The 24213-nt window shown below is 37.1% G+C and overlaps 1 protein-coding gene across 1 annotated transcript in view; it reads right to left on the bottom strand.

Moving 5' to 3' along the window:
• Positions 1 to 6487: 6487 nt before the first annotated feature.
• Positions 6488 to 24213, bottom strand: part of dock5 (dedicator of cytokinesis 5) — a 79154-nt gene continuing 61428 nt past the window's right edge. The window contains 13 exon segments of the mRNA XM_061730410.1: positions 6488 to 7664; positions 7800 to 7918; positions 8108 to 8258; positions 8468 to 8612; positions 10160 to 10332; positions 10570 to 10707; positions 10795 to 10878; positions 19969 to 20145; positions 20250 to 20336; positions 20493 to 20577; positions 20726 to 20807; positions 22821 to 22962; positions 23788 to 23892. Of these exon segments, the coding sequence (XP_061586394.1) occupies positions 7566 to 7664; positions 7800 to 7918; positions 8108 to 8258; positions 8468 to 8612; positions 10160 to 10332; positions 10570 to 10707; positions 10795 to 10878; positions 19969 to 20145; positions 20250 to 20336; positions 20493 to 20577; positions 20726 to 20807; positions 22821 to 22962; positions 23788 to 23892 (1587 nt within the window). The 3' untranslated portion in view covers positions 6488 to 7565.

Genomic DNA, 24213 nt, shown 5'->3' on the forward strand with positions numbered 1-24213 from the left:
AAGGAAGGAAGGAAGGAAGGAAGGAAGGAAGGAGAGAGCAGAAGGAAGGAAGGAAGGAAGGAGAGAGCAGAAGGAAGGAAGGAAGGAAGGAAGGAAGGAAGGAAGGAAGGAGAGAGCAGAAGGAAGGAAGGAAGGAAGGAAGGAAGGAAGAAAAGAAGGAAAGAAGGTAGGAAGGGAGAAAAGAAGGAAGGAAGGAAGGAAGGAAGGAAGGAAGAAAAGAAGGAAGGAAGGGAGAAAAGAAGGAAGGAAGGAAGGAAGGAAGGAAGGAAGGAAGGAAGGAAGGAAGGAAGGAAGGAAGGAAGGAAGGAAGGAAGGAAGAAAAGAAGGAAGGAAGGAAGGAAGGAAGAAAAGAAGGAAAGAAGGTAGGAAGGGAGAAAAGAAGGAAGGAAGGAAGGAAGGAAGGGAGAAAAGAAGGAAGGATGGAAGGAAACAAGGAAGGAAGGAGAGAGAAGAAGGAAGGAAGGAAGGAAGGAAGGAAGGAAGGAAGGAAGGAAGGAAGGAAAGAAGGAGATAGCAGAAGGAAGGAAGGAAGGAAGGAAGGAAGGAAGGAAGGAAGGAAGGAAGGAAGGAAGATAGGAAGGGAGAAAAGAAGGAAGGAAGGAAGGAAGGAAGGAAGGAAGGAAGGAAGGAAGGTAGGAAGGAAGGAAGGAAGGAAGGAAGGAAGGAAGGAAGGAAGGAAGGAAGGAAGGAAGGAGAGAGCAGAAGGAAGGAAGGAAGGAAGGAAGGAAGGAAGGAAGGAAGGAAGGAAGGAAGATAGGAAGGGAGAAAAGAAGGAAGGAAGGAAGGAAGGAAGGAAGGAAGGAAGGAAGGAAGGAAGGAAGAAAAGAAGGAAGGAAGGGAGAAAAGAAGGAAGGAAGGAAGGAAGGAAGGAAGGAAGGAAGGAAGGAAGGAAGGAAGGAAGGAAGAAAAGAAGGAAGGAAGGAAGGAAGGAAGGAAGAAAAGAAGGAAAGAAGGTAGGAAGGGAGAAAAGAAGGAAGGAAGGAAGGAAGGAAGGAAGGAAGAAAAGAAGGAAAGAAGGTAGGAAGGGAGAAAAGAAGGAAGGAAGGAAGGAAGGTAGGAAGGGAGAAAAGAAGGAAGGAAGGAAGGAAGGAAGGAAGGAAGGAAGAAAAGAAGGTAGGAAGGGAGAAAAGAAGGAAGGATGGAAGGAAACAAGGAAGGAAGGAGAGAGAAGAAGGAAGGAAGGAAGGAAGGAAGGAAGGAAGGAAGGAAGGAAGGAAGGAAGGAAGGAAGGAAGGAAGGAAGGAAGGAAGGAAGGAAGGAAGGAAGGAAGGAAGGAAGGAAGGAAGGAAGGAAGGAAGGAAGGAAGGAAGGAAGGAAGGAAGGTTGCCCTGAGAAAGGATCTTCATCCATCAACTCCTCATACCAGCTGTCAGACACAATGGTGGGGAGGTGAACGTTTAAAGCTTGTTTTACAGGCCTGGGCACAGTCAGAGTCGTTCATGAACTCCTCTGTGCACCGGAGTATTCTCCAGGAAAATGCAAGGCCATCTGTCTGGCAGCTAAACCTTGACTGAAATTGGGTCATACAGCAAGGTAATGATCTCTAAAGCACAAGTAAATCTACAGCAGAATGACTGCAAAACCTGCAAAATGATCAAGGTGTCGCAAAGGTCCAAAGTCCAGCTCGCTGCCCTGCTGAAATACTTAGACAGCATCTTAAGATAGCTGTGCAAAAAAATAAATGCCGGCAAACCTCAAAGACGTGAGGAAGGGACGGCCAGAATTCCTCAGCGATGATATGATAGAAAGATCACAAGCAAGCAACAAATATTTCTGACTAAGTTCTTATTACTAAAGGTGGCTCCACAAGTTATTGACTAATAGGATGCATAAACATTTTTCATATACTGCATTTGCATTTTGTTTTAGTTTTTTGCTAAATTACTGCAGCGTGTAATATGTCATGTGAAGTTGTTGTTTGGGGTTTGATTTATTCTGTTTTAAAATGCAATGATAACTGGAGGAGTTTGGCTGGAAGAGGACGTACATTACCATTGCTGCAACTGCAGGTACTTAAAAACTCATTCATCCAGCTTATATTCTCTCTCATCTTTTACAGCAGGCTATAATGCCAAAAAAAGAAAGTTCTCGATGGCCTTTCTCTCTTAACCAAATTGCTTTATTTTTTTCTTCTCACCTAAAAAAAACTTCAGCTGAAAAATGAATTAGTACATTTAATTTCTTCAAGTGAACCACATTAAAACCTAATCTATGATCCCTTAAATAAACTAATACTTTTGTTTTTAACATAAAAATGTGTTTTTTTATTTTCAATTATTTGTGATTAGTGGTTCCTACAACACAGCAGGGTTTTTTCCACAACACATGCAGCTTTGTAGGTGTGAAAACGCATTCTGCTTTAAAACCGGTGTGTGTGGATACACACCGTTTCATTAAGACACACATAGTGTATGTATGTACATACATATATATATATATATATATATATATATATATATATACATATACATACATATATATACACACACACACACACCTCACATAATACAGGACTGTAAGAAAATTTTAATATTGTGATAAAGTCCTTTATTTTCTGTAATGCAAAAATGTCATACATTGTGGATTCATTACAAATCAACTGAAATATTGCAAGCCCATTATTATTTTAATATTGCTGATCATGGCTTACAGTTTAAGAAAACTCAAATATCCTATCTCAAAAAATTTGAATATTCTGGGAATCTTAATCTTAAACTGTAAACCATAATCAGCAATATTAAAATAATAAAAGGCTTGCAATATTTCAGTTGATTTGTAATGAATCCAGAATGTATGACATTTTTGTTTTTTTTTTAAATTGCATTACGGAAAATAAAGAACTTTATCACAATATTCAAATTTTCTGAGACAGTCCTGTATGCTCCCTTATTTTAAAGGGGGAGCCAAAGTTAATGGTTCAAGTCTCAGCTGGGGCCTTTGTGTGGACTTTGCATGCCCCCCCCCCCCTGCAAATTTAGCTTGGACAAATACAAAAACGTTTTCAACAGGAAAACTGCTTGACAATGTTCCTTCACTACGAGCTGTTTCAAGGTAAAGCAGACTGTGTGTGTGTGTGTTTTCTCAGACGAAAACAGCTCAAGGTTACCACAGATGTGTGAATGGCTTACAGTCTGCCAAGAGGAGGCTGGAACAACATCTGTAACGTTAATGACAGGAACAATATTGCTATTGTTAATTCTCGTTATGAAGTATTGAAGATTTGACATTATGGAGGCCGTTTCCATGGAGATATTCCTGAGCATCCAGCTACACTTGGCAGCTACAACCTTGTTCTGTTTGCATGACTAAACATCCGTACAAGTGTTCATTCCTCCTGATACTTGCAGAGAAAGTGATCTCCCATGCCTCACTATCTGACAGCGGGAACAGACCCCGTCACCATCCAGACCGGTAAGACCAGAGTCGGACTACCATATTACCAGTACTGGGGTTGTAAAAAATAAAATCAGGGGGGATGGTGGATTTAATCATATGGGGACAGATAATTTGTGCTGATTACAAATAATATAATATATTACAAATAATAGCACTGACCAAAACACCTGCAGAAATACTGCAGGAATTACATAGCAGCAGTTAAATGCAGCCTTCTGTAAACTTTAAATATCCACTGGGCTTACATCAAATACATCAAATACAACAATAAAAAACAGTTTTCTGAACTTATCAATATGACTCTGTCCTTCACAGGATAAGTAAAATGGATCACTGCAAAACTCAAAATAAGAATATGTGTCCTATTTCTAGTAAAGATGTCTCATTTTAGAAAAACAATCTTATTACACTTAAAACAAGACTCATCACTGGAAAAAACAACAATTTTCACCTGTTTCAAGTAGATTTTCACTTGAAATAAGTAGAAAAATCTGCCAGTGGAACAAGATTTTTTTGATTGTAATGAGAAGATAAATCTTGACCCACTGGCAGATTTTTCTACTTATTTCAAGTAAAAATTTACTTGAAACAGGTGAAAATTGTCAAATAAGTATTTTTTTCTGGTGAGGACTCTAAATGTTGAAATAGCAGTAAAACCACATTCATTGATGAAATGACATAAGGGATGGAAAGGAGGGATGGCAGTTTTACAGGGGGGATGATTTTGACCGTTTTTATTTCAGGGGGGGATGCCATCCCCCCTCAACTCCAGTACTGCATACTACCATAAACTTATTAAACACTCCCTGCAGACGGCCTCCACAAATAGTGACCCCATAGCTGGTGCATGTGTCAGCTACAGGGAAAACATTTACCCACATATGTGCATATTGTATTTGAAATGCATAAATCACCAGCTTTCTGCAGGCATGTTTGATGTTTTGAGCTTAAATGTACAATTTGTCATACCATGAGCATCCAAACGACAGTGTGAATGTAGTGTTTCCAGTCCAAAGAGTGTGTGCTCTCTGTTTTTAGAGTGTTGTGTTGAAGCAAAGGAGAAAACATTTCCCAAAGAAAATCAATCTCAGAAAAAAGGGACGTTTTCCTTTTTAAGAAAGTCTTTATTTTGAATCAGTCAACAATTTGTAAAAAGAAAAAAAAAAATCACTGTATTGTTATATCCTTTTAGAAAATGTCCAAGATGCGTGTGATTGTTTGCGTATTGCACAGTGACACTAATCCCTTATAAAAACCATTTAGATTTCAAACTAAAACACTGACAACTGTCAATTCAATTTGATCACTTTCAAAATACCTTTCATGCATAGATTTAGCACTTTGAAGGCGCAGGAATATTGCTTCTTTAAAAAACTTTCAGACAGTGCATGTAGGAGCAGTATGTTGACAAGGCACTAAAACTATTTAAAAAATAAACCATCTCTGTAAACACCGAGTGTGCAGATCTCTCGAAACATTAAAGTCAACAGGGAGCAAATATCTGAATTTCAATAACACACTGATTTAAAAAAAGAAATGGCAATGATGAAGTGAATTTCAGGAACCTCAAAGTTTGTACCATCTGTAAAGGCCCAGTTAACATCTTGGGAAATATGCATATATTCTTCACAACACTCTCATCTTTCTTAAACACATACGGAACCTGCAGTCAGGGGAAGGGTAGCTTATCTTGCCATAAATATTGGAAACAGCAGGAAAAGGTAAGACAACCCGCTAAACAACTACCAACTTTGAAAAAAAAAAGAAAAAAAGTGTACCGAAAGTTCATCTACTTTATTTAACTCAATAGTACCAAATATGATTAACTACTTTTTTGACGAGAAGTATATTACTTCGTTATTGAAAATGTCTCATGTTGGGAAAAGATTTACATGCAAGTTGGGTTACCATAAGAATATGGGCTGTTTCTAATGCAAAGGAAAGCCATACTAATTGGCTGCAGATGATTGAACTTTTAAAATGTCCTCAGAAGTCTGAACATGCTGATTGAACATGTAAATTAATGTTGGATTCTCATCCAGGTCATCTCTGCTGACGACTGTGCATCGTTTCACGGCAGACTGCTGGACGTAAACGGCAATAAAAGCAGCTCACAGAGCCACAGTGGACATCATGGCAGAGGCGAACGAGAGACGGAAAAACTAGCGTTACAAAACGGGAGAACGAGCGAGTGGATTTTAGACGGCGTTGTAAAGTCCTCCACATCTGCAGGGGGCGCCTCTGAGCTAAAACCCCAAACAATCCCTTTGTGTGGTTTCAATCATAGACATATAAACGTAGACGCCCCATCGAGTGTTCCTGCCCGCTGCTGCGATACGTCAACGAAGCCGCCATATTGGATGTGGCAAGACTGCGCTGTAAACTAATACAAGTAAATTGACTTATTTTCATAAAGCGCCTTTTCTACAAAGAAATTTACGTTTTACGTCTCATTTATTCATTCACACACGCACTAATATACTTGGGAAACAGTTAGGCACCAAATATAATATATTTAATTTTTCTCAGATGGCAAAAATAAGAACTATATTGATCCCACATAGGAGTAATTCATGTTATATCAGCTATAGTGAACTAGGTAGTGTCGAAAAACTATAAATATATCACCCTCACAAAAATAAGAAAAATAGAGAAACATATTTTCTCATCAACGAAACTAATTTTTCAAATAACAAAATAACATATTTGAACCTTTTTAAAGATTTTTTATCTTTATTTATTTTTTATTTTATGTTATTTTATTGTCTGAAAAATGGTTCAAATGTTTTTTTATTGTCTGAAAAATGGTTCAAATGTGTTAAATTAAAATTTGTTTTGTTGATGAGAAAATATTTTTCTCTATTTTTCTTATTTTGTGAGTGGGGATATATATTGTTTTTCGGCACTACCTTGTTCTCTATAGCTGATACAACATGAATTACTCCTATGTGGGATCAATAAAGTTCTTATTTTTGCCATCTGAGAAAATTAAATATATTATATTCGGTGCCTAGCTGTTTCCCAAGTATATTAGTGCGTGTGTGAATGAATAAATGAGACGTAAAACGTAAATATCTTTGTAGAAAGGCGCTTTATGAAAATAAGTCCCTTTACTTGTATTAGTTTACAGCGCAGTCTTGAACATCCAATATGGCGGCGACGTTGACGTACGGCTCAGCGCTCGATGGGGCGTCTACGTTTATATGTCTATGGTTTCAATCAACAGGGAAAGATAACCGAGGTTGCATGCTGTGCATTTTTTTTTACCTTACAGGGAGTCCAAATTGCTTTTCTCCCCAATCCTGTATAGAAATTACAAATAAATGTCTATAACATGGTTGTCTGACCTGACTGGCTCGAGCTGACTTCCCCAAAAATTAACCATTTTCAAATCCCCAGCTAATTGGTGCATCTTTATACCATCTACATATTAAAAACAGACAAAAAAACAAACGCGGGATTCATGGCCTCTGGGAAAATAATGTGTATAAAAAGGTAAATTACCCAAAATGACGGACAAGGAGAAGTTCAGAACACCAGCATCAATATGATGTAGTGTACTTTGGAGTTACAGTGCTGAGATCATCACAAACAACAACTAAAACAACAACATCTGCACAACGTTGAGTAATGCCATCCAGTGTTTCTGAAAACCTTGTGATTTAGGAAAAAATTACTTTGGTCATAATGTACAATCAGCAGACAGAAAATAACTAACACATTAAATTAATAGGCACATTCTGTACATTGTGTTCCCTGTTCATCGTCAAGTTTATCATTGATGCAGCGTTTTTTTCCTGATCAGATGTGGAATGCTGTTGAACAGCTTTGGGGGGGAAGGAGTCAGCCAGTGTCATTTCATACACAAATAAAAACATCAAAACATTGTTCATTACTTTTCCCTGCGACGGGTTTAGGAATCAAACCCCAACAAACGGTTTCATTACTCTTAAAAAGCCCAGCGAACGTCTGTCCAACCCCCTCCTCGCCAAAAGAATGAAGTAAAAAATTGAAGTGCCTGGAAAAAAAAGAGTTGTTCCCATAGAAACTCCGGTGAAAACCTGCTCCGTGTACCTGATATCTGCATAACGGGGCAAATTAAGCAGCGATTTCATTGCAGTCAAATCAGAGAATGAGTGAATCTTTAAGGCCTTGCCGTGGGTGCAGCCTCACTGGGGGCTGTCGTACGAGGGGAACATGGACTTTCTAGTTTTGGGAGGTGGCGGAGGGGGCTTGCTCTCTATTTTCATCGGCAACGGAGGAGTGAACTGTGGGGAGAAGGAAAGAAAAATTTGTGTGAAGACTTTACATAAAAATAAAAATAAAAAAATGAATATTTTAGCGTTTATTCGCCATTAAATATGCATTAGGGAGGAGTTGTTATTTCCTCTGAGCAGATGTACCTCTGAAGAGAACCCCGGGTTGTCACTCTCGTACGGGTGTTTCTTCGGAGGCATGGGTGGGGGGGTCGCTGGGATGCCGATAGTATTGGCATCATTGTCGCCAAAAAGTGATGAATAACCTAGCGGAGTAGGAGAGAAATGAAAAGCTTCGGTGAATACGTGTGACCTGATTAGGTCTGCAGACCAGAATGTGCTTACACAAAGACAAGTCTAGCGAGATATGTTTCCTTTCTTGTGTGAAAGGCATAACTTTAAGGAAAAGGCATGCAGTGTGGTATCTGTCAAAACAGGAGCGCTTGGCTACGTACTGGAGCTGCGTGGAGTGTGAGGAGTGTGTGGAGAGGCAGGGAGTGGGCTGAGCGGGCTGGACAGGTTGAGTTGCGATGAAGCAACCTGGAAAGGGGTAAGCCGTCGTTCCACGATTAAACTTTGTGGTCTCTGCTGCTTCTCTGAGTGAGTCTATAATAAAAACAGAAAACAACAAGACTTCCATCTAAAACTGCTCCCAATTCACTGCATAACACCTGAACTGAACGAATAAAGTGCACAGAAAACAAGCTGGGTTTCACATACTTTTTCAATCAATACTGTAAATATTTAAAAAGATGTATTCAATAAAAATGCAAGAAATTAATAACTGTTTGCATTTAATGAGCAAAAGACTTCACCTCATCTCCATCTGACTGCCTCTCCAGGAGCACTTGGGATTTGCTCACACTCCATTCTTTCCTGTTCTTTCTGGAAATCCTGTTGTCCTCGTCAGGTCGGGACAGGACAGAAGCCCTGCGGTCGCTGGGACAGGACAACAAGGAACTGTTTAAGAAGGTCCGGAGGCAGAAAAAAAACAGATACGGGAAGACATAGAATCAGAGAGAGATGCTTTTCCTTGAAAACTGACAAATCAATTTCACAAGAAGGTATCGGTGTCTACTAGGGCTGGGCGATATGGACCAAAAGTCATATCTCGATATTTTCTAGCTGAATGGCGATACTCGATATTATCGATATTTTTTCTGTGTCATAATTGGGGTTTCCCCCAAAGCATTATAGCATAGCATCTCTGTTAGCTTCATTTTTTTCTGAGGCAAACCCTTAAAAAAACAATCAGTTTTAATACAAAGCCTCGTGCCAAATGTCACACAGGTTCCTTTATTAACAGAGGTCTGCACAATATCAAGATGTATAAAACAAATGAAATAAAAATAAACTGCCTTCATATATAGAATAAAAATGCTTCTTGAATAAAATAAAACAAATATCCCTTTCCTGCATAACAATTAAATTAAAATACACTGTGCAATTAATACAATGTAGACAGTAACAGGCAGACTTTTCCACTGAGGTTGACAGTTGTGCAAATAACAAAACATTTTTGCAAATCTCAAATAAAATAATCTATATCAAAATCATACAAAAAAAAAATATATATATATATATATATATATATATATATATATATATATATATATATATATATATATATATATATATATATATATATATATATATATATATATTACGACGGAGTATTAGGGCCAAACAAAAAAACAAAAAAAGGAAATTACGAGAATAAAGTCATAATGTAATGAGAATAAAGTCGTAAAATTATGAGAATAAAGTCATAATATTACGAGAATAAAGTCGTAATATTACGAGAATAAAGTTGTAATATATTATAAATATATAAATATAACTTCACAAGATGCTCAATATTCTTCATTTTAACACAGGGAGAAGACTGCTCTTCCTGTTAGAGTTCTCATAAATTACCACTTTATTTTCATAATATTATGACTTTATTCTCATAAATTACCACTTTATTCATTACGACTTTATTCTCGTAATGTCACAACTTTATTCTCGGAATTTTACGACTTTATTCTCGTAATATTACGACTTTATTCTCATAATATTACAACTTTATTCTCGCAACATTACGACTTTATTCTCGTAATGTTACGACTTTATTCTCATAATTTTACGACTTTATTCTCGTAATATTACGACTTTATTCTCATAATATTACGACTTTATTCTATTACGACTTTATTCTCACAACATTACGACTTTATTCTCGTAATTTTACGACTTTATTCTCATTATATTATGACTTTATTCTCGTAATTTCGAATTTTTTTTTGTCTTAGTTTGGCCCTAATACCCCTAATATACGTCGTAATATATATATATATATATATATATATATATATATATTTTTTTTTTTTTTTTTTTTAATCGATATAAACAATATTGTCTCGTACCATCTCGCGTTTGAAAATATATCGATATATATCAAAATCTCGATATAGTGTCTACAGCGAACTTAAAATCAGACATAGTGAGAAGAAGCTTGGACTGACTCTTGGGAGTTGACGCAGGAGGGTCCGTCTGAGGATGCAGAGCCGCTGGAGAGGCCGGAGGAGGCGTTGGAGAGGATTGAGACAGTGGACATGCGGCGCAAGGTGGAGGACAGGATGTAGGGCATCACCACTGAGCCCACGCGACTCTTTTTAGCCTCAGTCAAAGAGGAGGGCTGGGGACACACAAATGGGATTAAGCATCATCAGGGGATCTTGGCAGTAAAGGAGCAGAATGATGGGCAAAAGCACAGGTTGCAGTCGCCTGGCTGGCTAGAGGAAGATTTATGGTCCTGCGCTAATATAATGTACACTCTGCTTTGAATGAAAAGCATTTGATAGCAAGGCAAGAGGACCAGTAGCTGAAGTTGGCACCCTCTTACGATAAATTGAGTTTGCAACTGGCAACATACCAAGGTTATGACGCCATATTGCTTCTCCACTTTCTCCCGGAGGTCCTGGAAGCATGTGACCAGACGATTGTGTAAAGGCTTCAGCTGCTCCGTCGCCTTTTCCCCATGGATGCGGATTCCATCTGCCAACAGAGGGATCTGGGGGGGGGCGGGGGGTCCGGCACAAAAACGTTAGGAAGATGGAATCTGCTTGAAACCAGCAGCAATGATGGCAAAAGACGTTACCTGCAGAGCTATAAGTTGCTTAAGGACTTCAATGCGACCGAGGTCGTCTGGATGCTCTTGGATGTAGGTGTCAGTGAAGAAAGCCTGCAGAGATGAGACTGGATCAGGACTGGGCTGCATTTCAGTCGCACTCAGAGGTGTCAAGTAACGAAGTACAAATACTTCGTTACCTTACTTGAGTATAACATTTTGGTTATCTATACTTCACTGGAGTAATTATTTTTCAGACGACTTTTTACTTTTACTCCTTACATTTTCACGCAATTATCTGTACTTTTTACTCCTTACATTTTAAAAACAGCCTTGTTATTCTATTTCATTTCGGTCTTTAAAAAAAAACTATCCAGTTAAATTGCTCCATCCGGATAGAGTGAATCTGGTTGTGGTTGTTTCAGATGTTCTTGTCCAGTTTTGTTCTTACATCCGTTCCTTCAGATTCCTGCAACTAAACTTGGATGTACGTTCCAATAAAGGTTAGGATAAAAGATAACATGCCTCTGAAGTTTGACTTTTTGCACCATTACAATACTTATAGGCAACTAGTCATCATATCTCCTGCTCTCTAAAACACATGTTAATGCTCAATAGTACACATATATGGTTCTTTAATATATTTGCATTATACTAATATGCATTCATTTTCAATGGCTTTTGTCCTTAATGGCTTTTTCCCCCTTACATTACTTTTACTTTTATACTTTAAGTAGTTTTGAAACCAGTACTTTTATACATTTACTTGAGTAAAAAACTTCTACAGGAGTATTTTTAAACTCTAGTATCTATACTTCCACCTGAGTAATGAATGTGAATACTTTTGACACCTCTGGTCGCACCGCATAGGAACAAAGTTGGGAGCAGGTTCCCTCAGGTAGAAATCTTTTAGCCATAGTGAACCTGATCCCGTAAAGACCTAATATTTACGAAGAGATACAGTACAGATACAGATACAGTCGAGACCCCTCCCATATCTTACATTCTGAGTACCAGGGTTATAATAGTTTTGAATTTTTCATTTTAGTTTAGTTTTATTTCGTTTTGACTTTTTCTCCTTCAATTCAGTTAGTTTTAATTTGTTTTTAGTGTGGGTTTGCTAGTTTTTATTAGTTTTTATATTTTCAAAAATGCTTAGTTTTAGTTAGGTTTTTATTAGTTTTAGTTTTAGTTTTAGTTTTGACGTCACGGACCGTGAGGCGTTAAGGTGCCGTAGCTGCCAGTTGGAGATAAACGGCCAGAGCGGAATAAATTGATCATACCAAGAGACTTATATTGACAGGGACGAAAACTGAGGAAATTATATCTATAAAGTTTGTTTTAATTAGTTTTCTAAACACGCAATATAGTTTCAGTTAGTTATCGTTTTTGTCTTTTAATTTTTCGTTTTTATTTAGTTCAGTTAACGAAATTGTTTTTTAAATTTTAGTTTTCGTTATTTCGTTAGTTTTCGTGAACGATAATAACTCTGCTGAGTACAAGCTCCTGCCGTCCAGGAAACAGTTCAGAGCCAGTAAATGTAAGAGCAATCGTTACAAGCTCTTTTCTCCCCACATCCCTGTCCTTATTAAATAAACTACCTGTCCTCCCTTTAGAGGGCGGTGTCCCCACCGGGACGGGTGGGGGACAGGAGCAGATCTGATCTGCTGTAACTAAGCTGCTGACTGATCCAGTAGTAGTCAGTCCTTGTTTTTATATCTTTACTACCATGCTGCTAATGAGGAAATGAGGAAAAAGCTTGTTTTTATTCTTTGTTCTTGCTTTTTTTCATACTGTACCAATAATGAAATGTAATGAAATGAGGTTTCGGGATGGATGTAATCTTTGCCTATAGGGTATGTGCAATGTCGTTCACTGCTGCTTGGTTTCTTACTAATTTTATTGTGGTATTGAGTCTGATATCTGTTGCTGTCTGTATGTGTTGATTGTATGTGTTTTACGCTATGCATGTATTTGATGCCTAAAACAAATTTCCCTAGTGGACATTAAAGTATAACTCAACATGGAGATACACTGTAAAGCTATTTTATGCTGCTCTGTATTAGGTATTATGTTTTTCTTTGTTTTCTGACTTATCTACAGTGTTTTTGTGATCAATTATCATCTTAGACATATCTGAAGGCTCAGAAAATTGAGGCAAACATTTGCAGTAGCATTCGTACCCACTAATGTCTCATTTTTCACCGTGTTGACGATGCTTCAGTCTGGAGTTATTTAAAAACTTCAGCTCTTTATAATGTCATAACGGCGAGCATCTTCCTGCAAGGCAATGTTCTATAGGAGGAAAACATCCACAGAAGCACGAGCTACAGCCATCAGTTTGAAATAGGAGATTCATGACTGCAAAGCGTGGGTAGCATTTCTTAAAATCTCTATTTTTTTTGTTTCTTTGTTTATGAAGATGGGCATTGTGAAGAATCATTAGCAGACCACAGCAAGCTGTGTGTACTGTATGTGTGTGTGCACTTTCATTTAAGCATCACGTGCACAGTAAACATAGCTGCAGTCTGAAATTGGTATGTTTGGTGTCACACCAGAAAGAAAAATTCACGTTACTGCTTTGCATGCAAAACAAAACAACAATAATATCTCCGTTTTGCACAAAACGGCCTTAATTGTTTGCAACAATAGGATCCACAGTAATTTCACCAACAGCATCAATAGTGTTTCTCCTCTTTGGCTGCAGACACATTTAGCATTTTAATCATCTATGAACACTGGTGTATATAGAAAAAAGACATATATACAGTACTGGAGTTGATAGCATCCCCCCTGAAATAAAAACGGTCAAAATCATCCCCCCTTCAGTCATCACCAGAAAAATAACTTATTTGACCATTTTCACCTGTTTCAAGTAAATTTTCACTTGAAATAAGTAGAAAAATCTGCCAATGGGACAAGATTTATCTTCTCATTACAAGCAATAAAATCCTGTCCCACAGGCAGATTTTTCTACTTATTTTAAGTGAAAATCTACTTGAAACAGGTGAAAATTGTTGTTTTTTTCCAGTGATGAGTCTTGTTTTAAGTGTAATGAAATTTTTTTACTAAAATGACACATTTTAACTAGAAATAAGACAAATATTCTTGTTAAGATTTTGAGTTTTTGCAGTGATCCATTTTACTTATCCTGTGAAGGACAGAGTCATATTGATAAGTTCAGAAAACTGTTTTTTATTGTTGTGTTTTGATGTATTTGATGTAAGCCCAGTGGATATTTAAAGCTTACAGAAGGCTGCATTTAACTGCTGCTATGTCATTCCTGCAGTATTTCTGCAGGTGTTTTGGTCACTGCTATTATTAATATATTATATTATTTGTAATCAGCACAAATTATCTGTCCCCATATGATAAAATCCACCATCCCCCCTGATTTTTTTTTTACAACTCGAGTACTGCATATATATTGTATATATTGCTGTTGTTTGCCTGCGTTCCCCTTTCATATCCTGAATCCATCTGTTGCTTGATCATGTCTGGAAGGATTTGAGGTGTTGAAGTCCCTTCGGAAACGCTGAGAAGGTTTTGACATTTTGAAAAAGCAACAGGTGTTGTGTGTGAACATAAACCGAGACACTGCCTACTGGCAAACCTTCAGGAATTTGATTAATCGAAAAACATTTGAGCAAGACCTTCTCAGTTTCACAAAGAGTTGTGTAGATGCTCTACTTTCTTTTTCAAATTGTTAAATGATCAAACTAAACCAAATTCTCCAATTACAGCCGCAAATAAAACTAAGTAAATCACAAAGATATCCACCAAGGATGTTTTTCAGTTAATAATTCTTTCATTAATATTTGATCACAATTTCTTTATGTAATAAAAATCTGGTGTCATGGAAAATCAGCTTTTTACTGCTGATGCTTAGTAATAAAACATAAGAAGGATTCTTGCAGGAAACTCATGCTAAAGTGCATGATTTTAAATAATCTAATGTTAAATAATAGATAATGATATTTTCTTGTGGGAATTACCACCTCTGCCGACCAATGACAGGGCAGTTCACACATGCTGCCATTCTGACCTTTTGGTTACAAAATGTCATCCCATCACCTTTTTATCCAGAAAAGTAATCACCTGGATTTAACTAAGCACATAGGTGAGAGGTGAGTGGATAATTAGTACAGGGATGGTTATTTAACCTGCAGTGATGCAGTGAGTAGCTTCTCTTTTCTTAAACAACCATGTCAGCAGACACGTCGTGTGGTTGTGGACAAGATGTGAATCTGTTTCAAATTACTGGCATCAAGCTAAGAAACCATCTAAGGACATTGTCGAAACTACTGAAATTGAGTTAAGAACTGTTCAACCCATTTAAAAAAACTAGAAGGATAGCGGGAAACTGTCACCATTGGAGAAAGAAAAAGAATCTTGAATGATCGTGATCAGTGATAACTTTAACATTTGGTGAAATTGAATCAGAACAAAACAACTAATAATCACATATCACTAGCAAATGGAACAATGTACCACTGTATATGGGACTGTGTGAAAGTGAAATCCTTCTGGAAAGATGTTATAAGCATGATCGATAAAATATTAACTAAGAAGCTTCCAGTGGATCCCAAACTTTTCCTTCTGGGCATAAATCCAACTACCCCACATTTACAAAATGAAGAATCTAGATTAATATATATGTGCATATTACAAGCTAAATGTATAATTTCCTCTTAATTGGAAAAATGTCAATGCTCCAAGGATTGGAAGATGGATTAAAGAGATGGCATCAGACGTGACATTGGAAAAGATAACGTACATTATTAAACGGAAACATCATGTTTTTGATGACATGATGTTAATGTTGGTAATTTGCTTCAGCAGGAAGAGGCTCTTAGGGAGGAGGATGTGTGATATAATGATATAATTCGATATGATATAATGTAAATAACTGAGAATTTTTATTTTTTTTTTTAAAAATTTTAGCAATAGATGTTTATGATCTTATTTATGTAATTCATGTAATTATTTTTTTTTTCCCTTTTGCTTTATTTTCATCTTATCTTTTTTAGTTTTAATGTTTTAGCGAGGGAAGAGAGGAAGGGAGGGAGAATAAGGAGAAAAAGTTTGCTCAGTTGTGTTGCCTGTAAGAATGTCCTGTTTGATTTGCTGTAAAAAAAAAATAAATTAAAAAAAAAAAAATCACATCTAATCACATCATCTAATTAAAGCTGCAAGCAGCGATGAACGGGCCCTCGCACCCTTGTGCATGTTCAGGCTGCAGTGGAAGCGCTTGTATGACTTGCATGTAGATTCTTCAGGCCTGGACATTTAGCGGATGAAACACCCACGACTCTATATCAAACCATTCAAAAGTTATGGCAGAAAGTAGGAACTATCAAATATGGACCAATCAGATGATTTTTGGCGTCTAACGTCGCCACGCAGAAAAGTAATGCGTGTCGTCGCAGGATGGAGACGCACATTTTGATGTATAAACACACCTGGGTGGACGTTACGGTTCGGGCGAAGAAATGGCATAAATTGCGGCAAAATTACACAATTAATTCAAAATGGCCGACTTCCTGTTCGGTTTCGGCCATGGCGCCAAGAGACTTTTCTTTAAGTTGCGACATGATACAGGTGTGTACCGATTTTCGTGCATGTACGTCAAACCGTACTGTGGGGCTTGAGGCACAAAGTTTTCTAGGGGGCGCTGTTGAGCCATTAGGCCACGCCCATTAATGCAAACCATTAAATATAAAAATTTTTCGCCAGGCCTGGATTGCGTGCAAAATTTGGTGACTTTTGGGACACGTTTAGGGGCGCAAAAAGGCCCTCATTTAGTCGGAAAAATAAAAAAGAAAGAAGAAGAAGGAAAATTCCTACAGATACAATAGGGCCTTCGCATTGTAAGTGCTTGGGCCCTAATAATGTAAGTATGAGTATTTTCAAACACACACAGACAATGTCAAGCAGACCCAAGAGATTGGGACTAAACAGCTGTGTAGCCTGAAGAAAAGCACTCATGAGTGGTTGCTGCAGGTGCTCAGGACATCCTGGCCATATGGGCCCATAGAATGAGGTCAGCTGAATATAGTGAATGGCCAGGTTACTCAATCAATGGACTTTTGTCTTCCCTGATGGCACAGACATATTCCGAGATGACATTGCCAGGATTCATTGGGCTCAAATTGTGAAAGAAAGCTTTCAGGGAGCATGAGGCATTATTTTCACACATGGGTTGGCCAACAGAGAGTCCAGACCTTAACACCATTGGGATGTGCGAGAGAGGACTTTGCAACTTAACAACTCTCCCATCATCAATACAAGATCTGGGTGAGATATCAACGGAACTCTAGACAAAAATAAATGCTGTGACATTGCAAAAGCTTATAGGAATGATGCCACAGCGATATATTATATATACACACATATATATATATATATATATATATATGTATATATATATATATATATATATATATATATATATATCTCCCCGGAATGTGTGACTGACTGTGTTTGTATGTATTGTTTTATTCTTTTTATGCTGCCATTTTGGCCAGGTCACTCTTGAAAAAGAGGTTTTCACACACACACACAGGACTGCCTCAGAAAATTAGAATATTGTGATAAAGCTCTTTATTTTCTGTAATGCAATTAAAAAAACAAAAATGTAATACATTCTGGATTCATTACAAATCAACTGAAATATTGCAAGCCTCTTATTATTTTAATATTGCTGATTATGGTTTACAGTTTAAGATTAAGATTCCCAGAATATTCTAATTTTTTTAAATAGGATTTTGAGTTTTCTTAAACTGTAAGCCATGATCAGCAATATTAAAATAATAAAAGGTTTGCAATATTTCAGTTGATTTGTAATGAATCCAGAATGTATGACATTTTTGCATTACAGAAAATAAAAGGACTTTATCACAATATTCTAATTTTCTGAGACAGTCCTGTATATATATATATATATATATATATATATATATATATATATATATATATATATATATATATATATATATATATATATATATTTACATACGTGGTAGATTACTGCGTTGGTGTAACAATACTTCTTGGCAGTAAGTCTTATACCATTGGAAAGCCTGTTTATTTCCCTTTTAAATGGAGCCACATTTGTAAGGAACCTGCATTTGTGGGATGAGCAGCAGAGCTGAGTATGTGGGTTGCACCCCTGAGAAAATTTGCCAAATCTTCTCTGCCAGTGCCAAACAGCTTATTTTGCCATTTTGCCATTGAATCTTGTCTAGTGGATTGGATGATTAAAGTTTGAAGAAACAAACAACACACACTGGAATTTTAACAATTCATCCATTTGACAAGCAGGAGCCTCAGCAGCGTGTGGAAGAAGCAAACACAGCCACGACAGCCTGGCACCTCCTCCTCACGCTGGTCACCAGCCTGGTCACACACTGCTGTGGATGGATCCCATTCTTGAACCAGCATTAGTCACAAGAAGTTGCAACATCCAACAAATCCCACAATGCATGTTCCTTACAGATTTGAAGCCATTTAAAAAGGGAAATAAACAGGCTCTCTGACAGTATACTGTAAAAGTTATTACTGAGAAGCATATATATATACACATACAGGACTGTCTCAGAAAATTAGAATATTGTGATTTTCTGTAATGCAATTAAAAAAACAAAATGTCATACATTCTGGATTCATTACAAATCAACTGAAATATTGCAAGCCTTTTATTATTTTAATATTGCTGATCATGGCTTACAGTTTAAGAAAACTCAAGTATCCTATCTCAAAAAATTGAATATTCTGGGAATCTTAATCTTAAACTGTAAGCCATAATCAGCAATATTAAAATAATAAAAGGCTTGCAATATTTCAGTTGATTTGTAATGAATCCAGAATGTATGACATTTTTGATTTTTTTGATTGCATTACAGAAAATAAAGAACTTTATCACAATATTCTAATTTTCTGAGACAGTCCTGTATATATACATACACACACAGAGGAAATTTACCAATTCATCCATTCATCCATATATGTATGGGACCTTGCGGGGGCGTGAACCGGTTCGAGGATGGCGTGAGGACGGTTCACGCCTCCGCGAAGTCCATATATTTCTGATAATGTACACCTCTAAGGGCATTATCCTGCTTATACCACGGTCACTTACCAAAAAACATAAATATTAAATCACTTATTCATGCTTTAATGTGTTTTCAGTTGAAATCATTCGTTTTATAACAAGCCACAGCTGAGTGGACCGTTTAATCTCTCGTCTGCAGCCGTTGTAACCTGGTAAATTACAAAGTTTTTTAACAAGCCATAACTCAGTTTCCTTGGTAACACCTGAGGGTCTGACTAATACCTGGAACAATCACTACCGTCCCATAAGCTCCTTATGCAATGGACACAGTGTTGACTTCTCCAGTAATTAGGACGGACCTGAGATACGACTTAGCAATGAGAGATATTCTAGTCCGCTCAGCTCCACTCGGCTATTTTCTTTTCTCTCCTCTTCTGCATCCCAGTCATCAAAATGTTTAAATTCACCAAATGAATTAAAAGAAATGACAAAATCACTCATGTCGCCGTCCTGCGGTAGCCGGTCTGTGTGAATACTTGATTCTGATTGGCTGGCAGGTGTCAAAGGGTCAAATTGCCTGATAACTTTAATATCATTGCGTTGGATCAACTGCCAGGTGGTAACCACGGCAACGGAGATTCCGAGAAGAAGAGCCGGCTACCGCAGGACGCCGACATGAGTGATTTTGTATTTCTTTTAATTTATTTGGTGAATTAAACAAGTTTGATGACTGGGCTGCAGAAGAGGAGAGAAAAGAAAATAACTGAGCGGAGCTGAGCGGACTAGAATACCTCCCGTTACCAAGGAAACTGAGTTATGGCTTGTTAAAAAACTTTGTAACTTACCAGGTTACAAAGGCTGCAGACGAGAGATTAAATAGTCCGCTCAGCTGTGGCTTTAATGTGAAAACACATTAAAGCATGAATAACTTATTTAATATTTATGTTTTTTGGTAAGTGAATGTGGTATAAGCGGGATATTGCCCTTCGAGGTGTACATTATCAGAAATATATGGACTTTGTGGATAATGTATGTAATGTATGTATATATATATATATATATATATATATATATATATATATATATATATATATAATAAAAAGTACTCTGCATAAAATTCAGTTAATTTTCAGTAACTTAGAAAATCCGACCTTCTCATAGTTGGAGAATCCCCCCATGACAGCGGGGTCAACGATGCCACTGAGCATCATGGACAGAGGGTTGATGGAGAGCGAGCGATCGCAGCCTTGCTGCTGCACGAGGTTGCTCAGCTTTTCATTGGCCATCTCCATGGTTTCTATGGCATTCTCCAGCGGACTGATCTCCTCCTGCCAACCACACGGTAATTGCATACACATAGATGCATTATTCAGGGCCATTCAGATTGAAAAATACATGAAATGACAGTTCGAGGATCAAGACTGCTTCTTACCACTGAGACAGATTTGACTTCAAACCATTTGAGAATGCCTGGGAAGCGATAGGCCGTAATATAAGTTGTTTTTTCAATCCACATGGTCTGTGGGGCAGAATATAATCAACTATTCAACGGTGGCATTTTCATGTTTATTTATTTTTCAGAGGGAGGTTTTTGTGCATGCACAGAGTTTTTTGTTTCTGCTAATGAATTGGTGCGTGCTTAATTATGAGCTCGGAGAATTTAAAAAGGGCTCACAGCAAATTCGTTGTCTGGGTCCTTTTCACCTTTCCGGAAAGGCCTGGAGTACTTGAACTGGTCCATTTCATTGGTTCGATAATAGCTGCAACACAACAGGAACAGAATTATAAACAACTGAGCGTTAACTTTGTTCAAAATGATAGAGAGGTGTCTTCGGTATCAATAAAGTCCTAACGACACCCTTCTGCACCGCTGAGTATTCACAGGCCTTTAAATGTGGTGGTACATACTTGAGTATCTGCTCTGGGACCCCCTTCTCTTTAAACTGCTGGGGAACTGTGAAAACAGGCTTGACAGTGAAGCACTGGATGTCTGTCAAGTTCAACTAAGGATAAAACCAGAAACAATGAAGAAGAGCGGAGATGACAAACTGCCCTGAATAATTTTTTAATTTGAAACTGAAAAAGTACCGAGGCTGCGCTCCGGCACAGAGACGCCTTGAGCTTAAACACAAACATGAATGGACTTGGATTTTAAAGGCTAATAAGCCAGCGTTAACCATGCTGACCTTCGGCACAATCTTATCATATTAAACAGTTTTTTTCCCTGCAATAAAAAAAAAATATTTGAATCCAGATGTCAGTTTTGCAGAGATCAAACTTCATACTGTTTATTGTCAATGTTTGTACAAAATGTAATGCTTTTAGGATGGAAGAAAAACAAAAAAGACTCTGTTCTGTGGCTGATTAAAGCAGTGGTTCTCAAATGGGGGTACGCGTACCCCTGGGGGTACGTGAAGGCACTACAGGGGGTGCATGAGATTTTAAAATATACATATATTTAAAAAGTAGCATCCATGCAAAAATACTTTAAAAATAAATATTTCATAAATAATTGAGGAAAATATAAGTCTAAATTCATAAAATTATTTTTATCTTCAGGAGTAGGCTATTCAACTTATTATCCTAAAACCACAGAGTTTCCCCCACACCAGGATGGTTCCACCTAACCTGTTAATCACTTGGACCAACGATGGAGTCGTAGTTGAAGCAAAGCAGCAATATTTTTATGTTTAATAAATCAGTTACTGATGGCACAGTGCTCTGTTTTAGGTCTTTTTTTACAACATGTTGTCTTTGTATGTTTGTATAGATATACGTATTATATTTATATCATAGTCATATTATATTTATATCATAGTTACTGTTTATTATATTCATGATAGAGCTTACATTTGGTATTGAACAGGTTATTTTTGTAAAAATGATATATATTTATTTATACAAATTAGTGTATAGTATATAGGGCTGTTCGATTTTGCCCAAAAATAAAATCTCGATTTTTTTCTCTCAAAATCCGATTTTCGATTACGATTACGATTATTTTGTGAATTGACAAAAGGCAAAGAAATTATTTCAAATATGCTGTTTTTTTATTGAACATTTGCCCCATTGGGCTTTAAGTGCAAACTTTGCTCTTATTAAACCAAAAATGAATGAATAAAGTGCAAAACTCTGTAAAATAAGTTGAAAAAAAGTTTTAAAAAATATAATAAAATATAAAGTTTTATCTCTGAAAAAAAAAATCAGCAAATCAGCACTTGCAAACATACAGTAAGTTATATTTCCAATTAAATAAAACAAGACATTTTCTAATTAAACTAAACTGGGTCTTTGCATGCTAAATAATAATGCAACCCATGAAGGAGGTAGAGGTGTGTAATGTCAGTCATTACATTTGCTGTTCACATTTGCAAGGAACACGAGCCGGTCTACCCGGTGGCATGTTCCAACGCCCCCTCCTACACTAAAGAGCCTCTCCGATGGGGCACTTGTCGCAGGTATTGAGAGGTATTTCCATCAATCATTAATATGGTATCAATCATTAATATGTGTGCAGACAAGGTAAAAAAAAAAAAAATTAAAAAAAAAAGTGAAAAATCGATTTTTGGATTTTCACGTTTTAACATTGTTCTAATTACATAATCGCGATTACGATTTAAAATCGATTAATCGAACAGCCCTAATAGTATAAAACGTAAATACAGGCATATAATTTATGTTTAGTTGTGGAAAGGGGGTGGGATTAAATAAATTTATACTTCCTCCCACTCCTTTTCGAACATGTAACTAAAATATGTTTTTTGATGTGGTTTTTTTTTCTTCATGTGGTGGAATGCCCACCTGTATTTGTTTCTCTTATCTTTTTTTCTTGTTTTTTTTTTTTTTTTTTTTTTATATATACATATTTGAAATAAATAAAAACGAACAAACAAACGAACAACCAAAAGGGCTTTGCGCGGGTTAGGGGGTACTTGGCTGAAAAAATATTTCACAGGGGGTACATCACTGAAAAAAGGTTGAGGATCACTGGATTAAAGGATACTCTGTCCAGGTGAGCTGCTGATGTCGTCTCCAGGAGGCGCTGTGCTGTTCATCCGGACCGCGTTTGGGAATTGAGAGAGCAGCTTTAAACTGAAGTCTTCAAGCCACTCGTACTCTTTTCCTCTATAGATGAACATCTTGTTCTGCAGAAAATTGTATTGCTTAAAACTTGTTGATGGTATAAATCTGTAAAGGCCTTCAGGTGTTTGTCCTCGAGCAAACAGCTCCCATTTCTCTCTACCTTTAGATAACAGAAAGCTTCTTTTCTGCACAGTGTCATTTAAGGTGGTATTTGTGAATAGGCTATATCTCCGTCCTGTAGTGGCTGACAAAGTAACCCATTACTTGGTTATATCAGCTGATTTCCTAAATAATTGAATGATATCATGCACTATAGCAGGAACAAATACGCCTTCTGCTTCCAATATCTCTCTGAGCAGCATTTTATGACAGTTAAAGGATTTTCGTAAACATTTTTTGACAGGATGAAAGTCTATGTTTTCCCATATTTATTCTTCTAAGAGAGTATTTCATGTATATTGCTTTTGCACTAAATCATCTTTACTATTCTTCTTTTTCTCACTCCCAGACTAGCAATAAATTGCCCCCAAACCAATCGTTGGACTGTGTCGCATGTCTGAAATGTAAAAATAGATGACGTTGATGAGAGTAAACATGATTTTTCTTTGGGTTTGTACCATCTGCCAAGACATATAATTCAAAGTAAATACAAGAATTTGTCCTTTTTTTTAATTATTTCCATACTTCATGAGTGGCATCATTAATGCTTTGACAGGACTATATTCATTCTGACATTCTCTTGTGTCATCAAAAAGCCAATAACCTTTACTGGGATTACTGCTTATAGCCCCAAGAAGTATTTCAAAATGCCAGCTGCTTGCATAAGCACAGAAACAGGAAGGATTCTCTAAATCTCCATTTATTGAAATAGGTAATCATTTTCTTACCCTGAGGAAAGAAGGGAACCCGAGGCCATAATATCCGACAGCAAAGTACTCGGGCTGCGGTCGCATGGCATGCATTATGTTCTCAAAGAACTTGGCTTGTTTTTTCTGCAACGGAGAGCAACAAGGATATTAATGCAACAACACATGCTGTAATAAGATAGCGGTGGTCGGGAAAATGAAACTACTTCAAAATAATGTTCAGTTTTCAAGGATTTCTGTGTGGGTTAAAGATTGTACTTTGGGACCACTTCATTAAAGAAGAACAGACTATCGCTGGATCCTTCATACTGTAAAACATTCAAACTCTAGAGCAGGGGTGTCAAATGTGCGGCCCAAGAGGTTTTCATGCGGCCCGCGAGAAGTTTCCAACGCAAAAAAACGAAATGTTAATTTACTAAAAAGGAAGGCATACATAATTGCCATGAA

This window comes from Cololabis saira, chromosome 9, assembly GCF_033807715.1.
Source record: "Cololabis saira isolate AMF1-May2022 chromosome 9, fColSai1.1, whole genome shotgun sequence".
Lineage (NCBI taxonomy): Eukaryota > Metazoa > Chordata > Actinopteri > Beloniformes > Belonidae > Cololabis > Cololabis saira.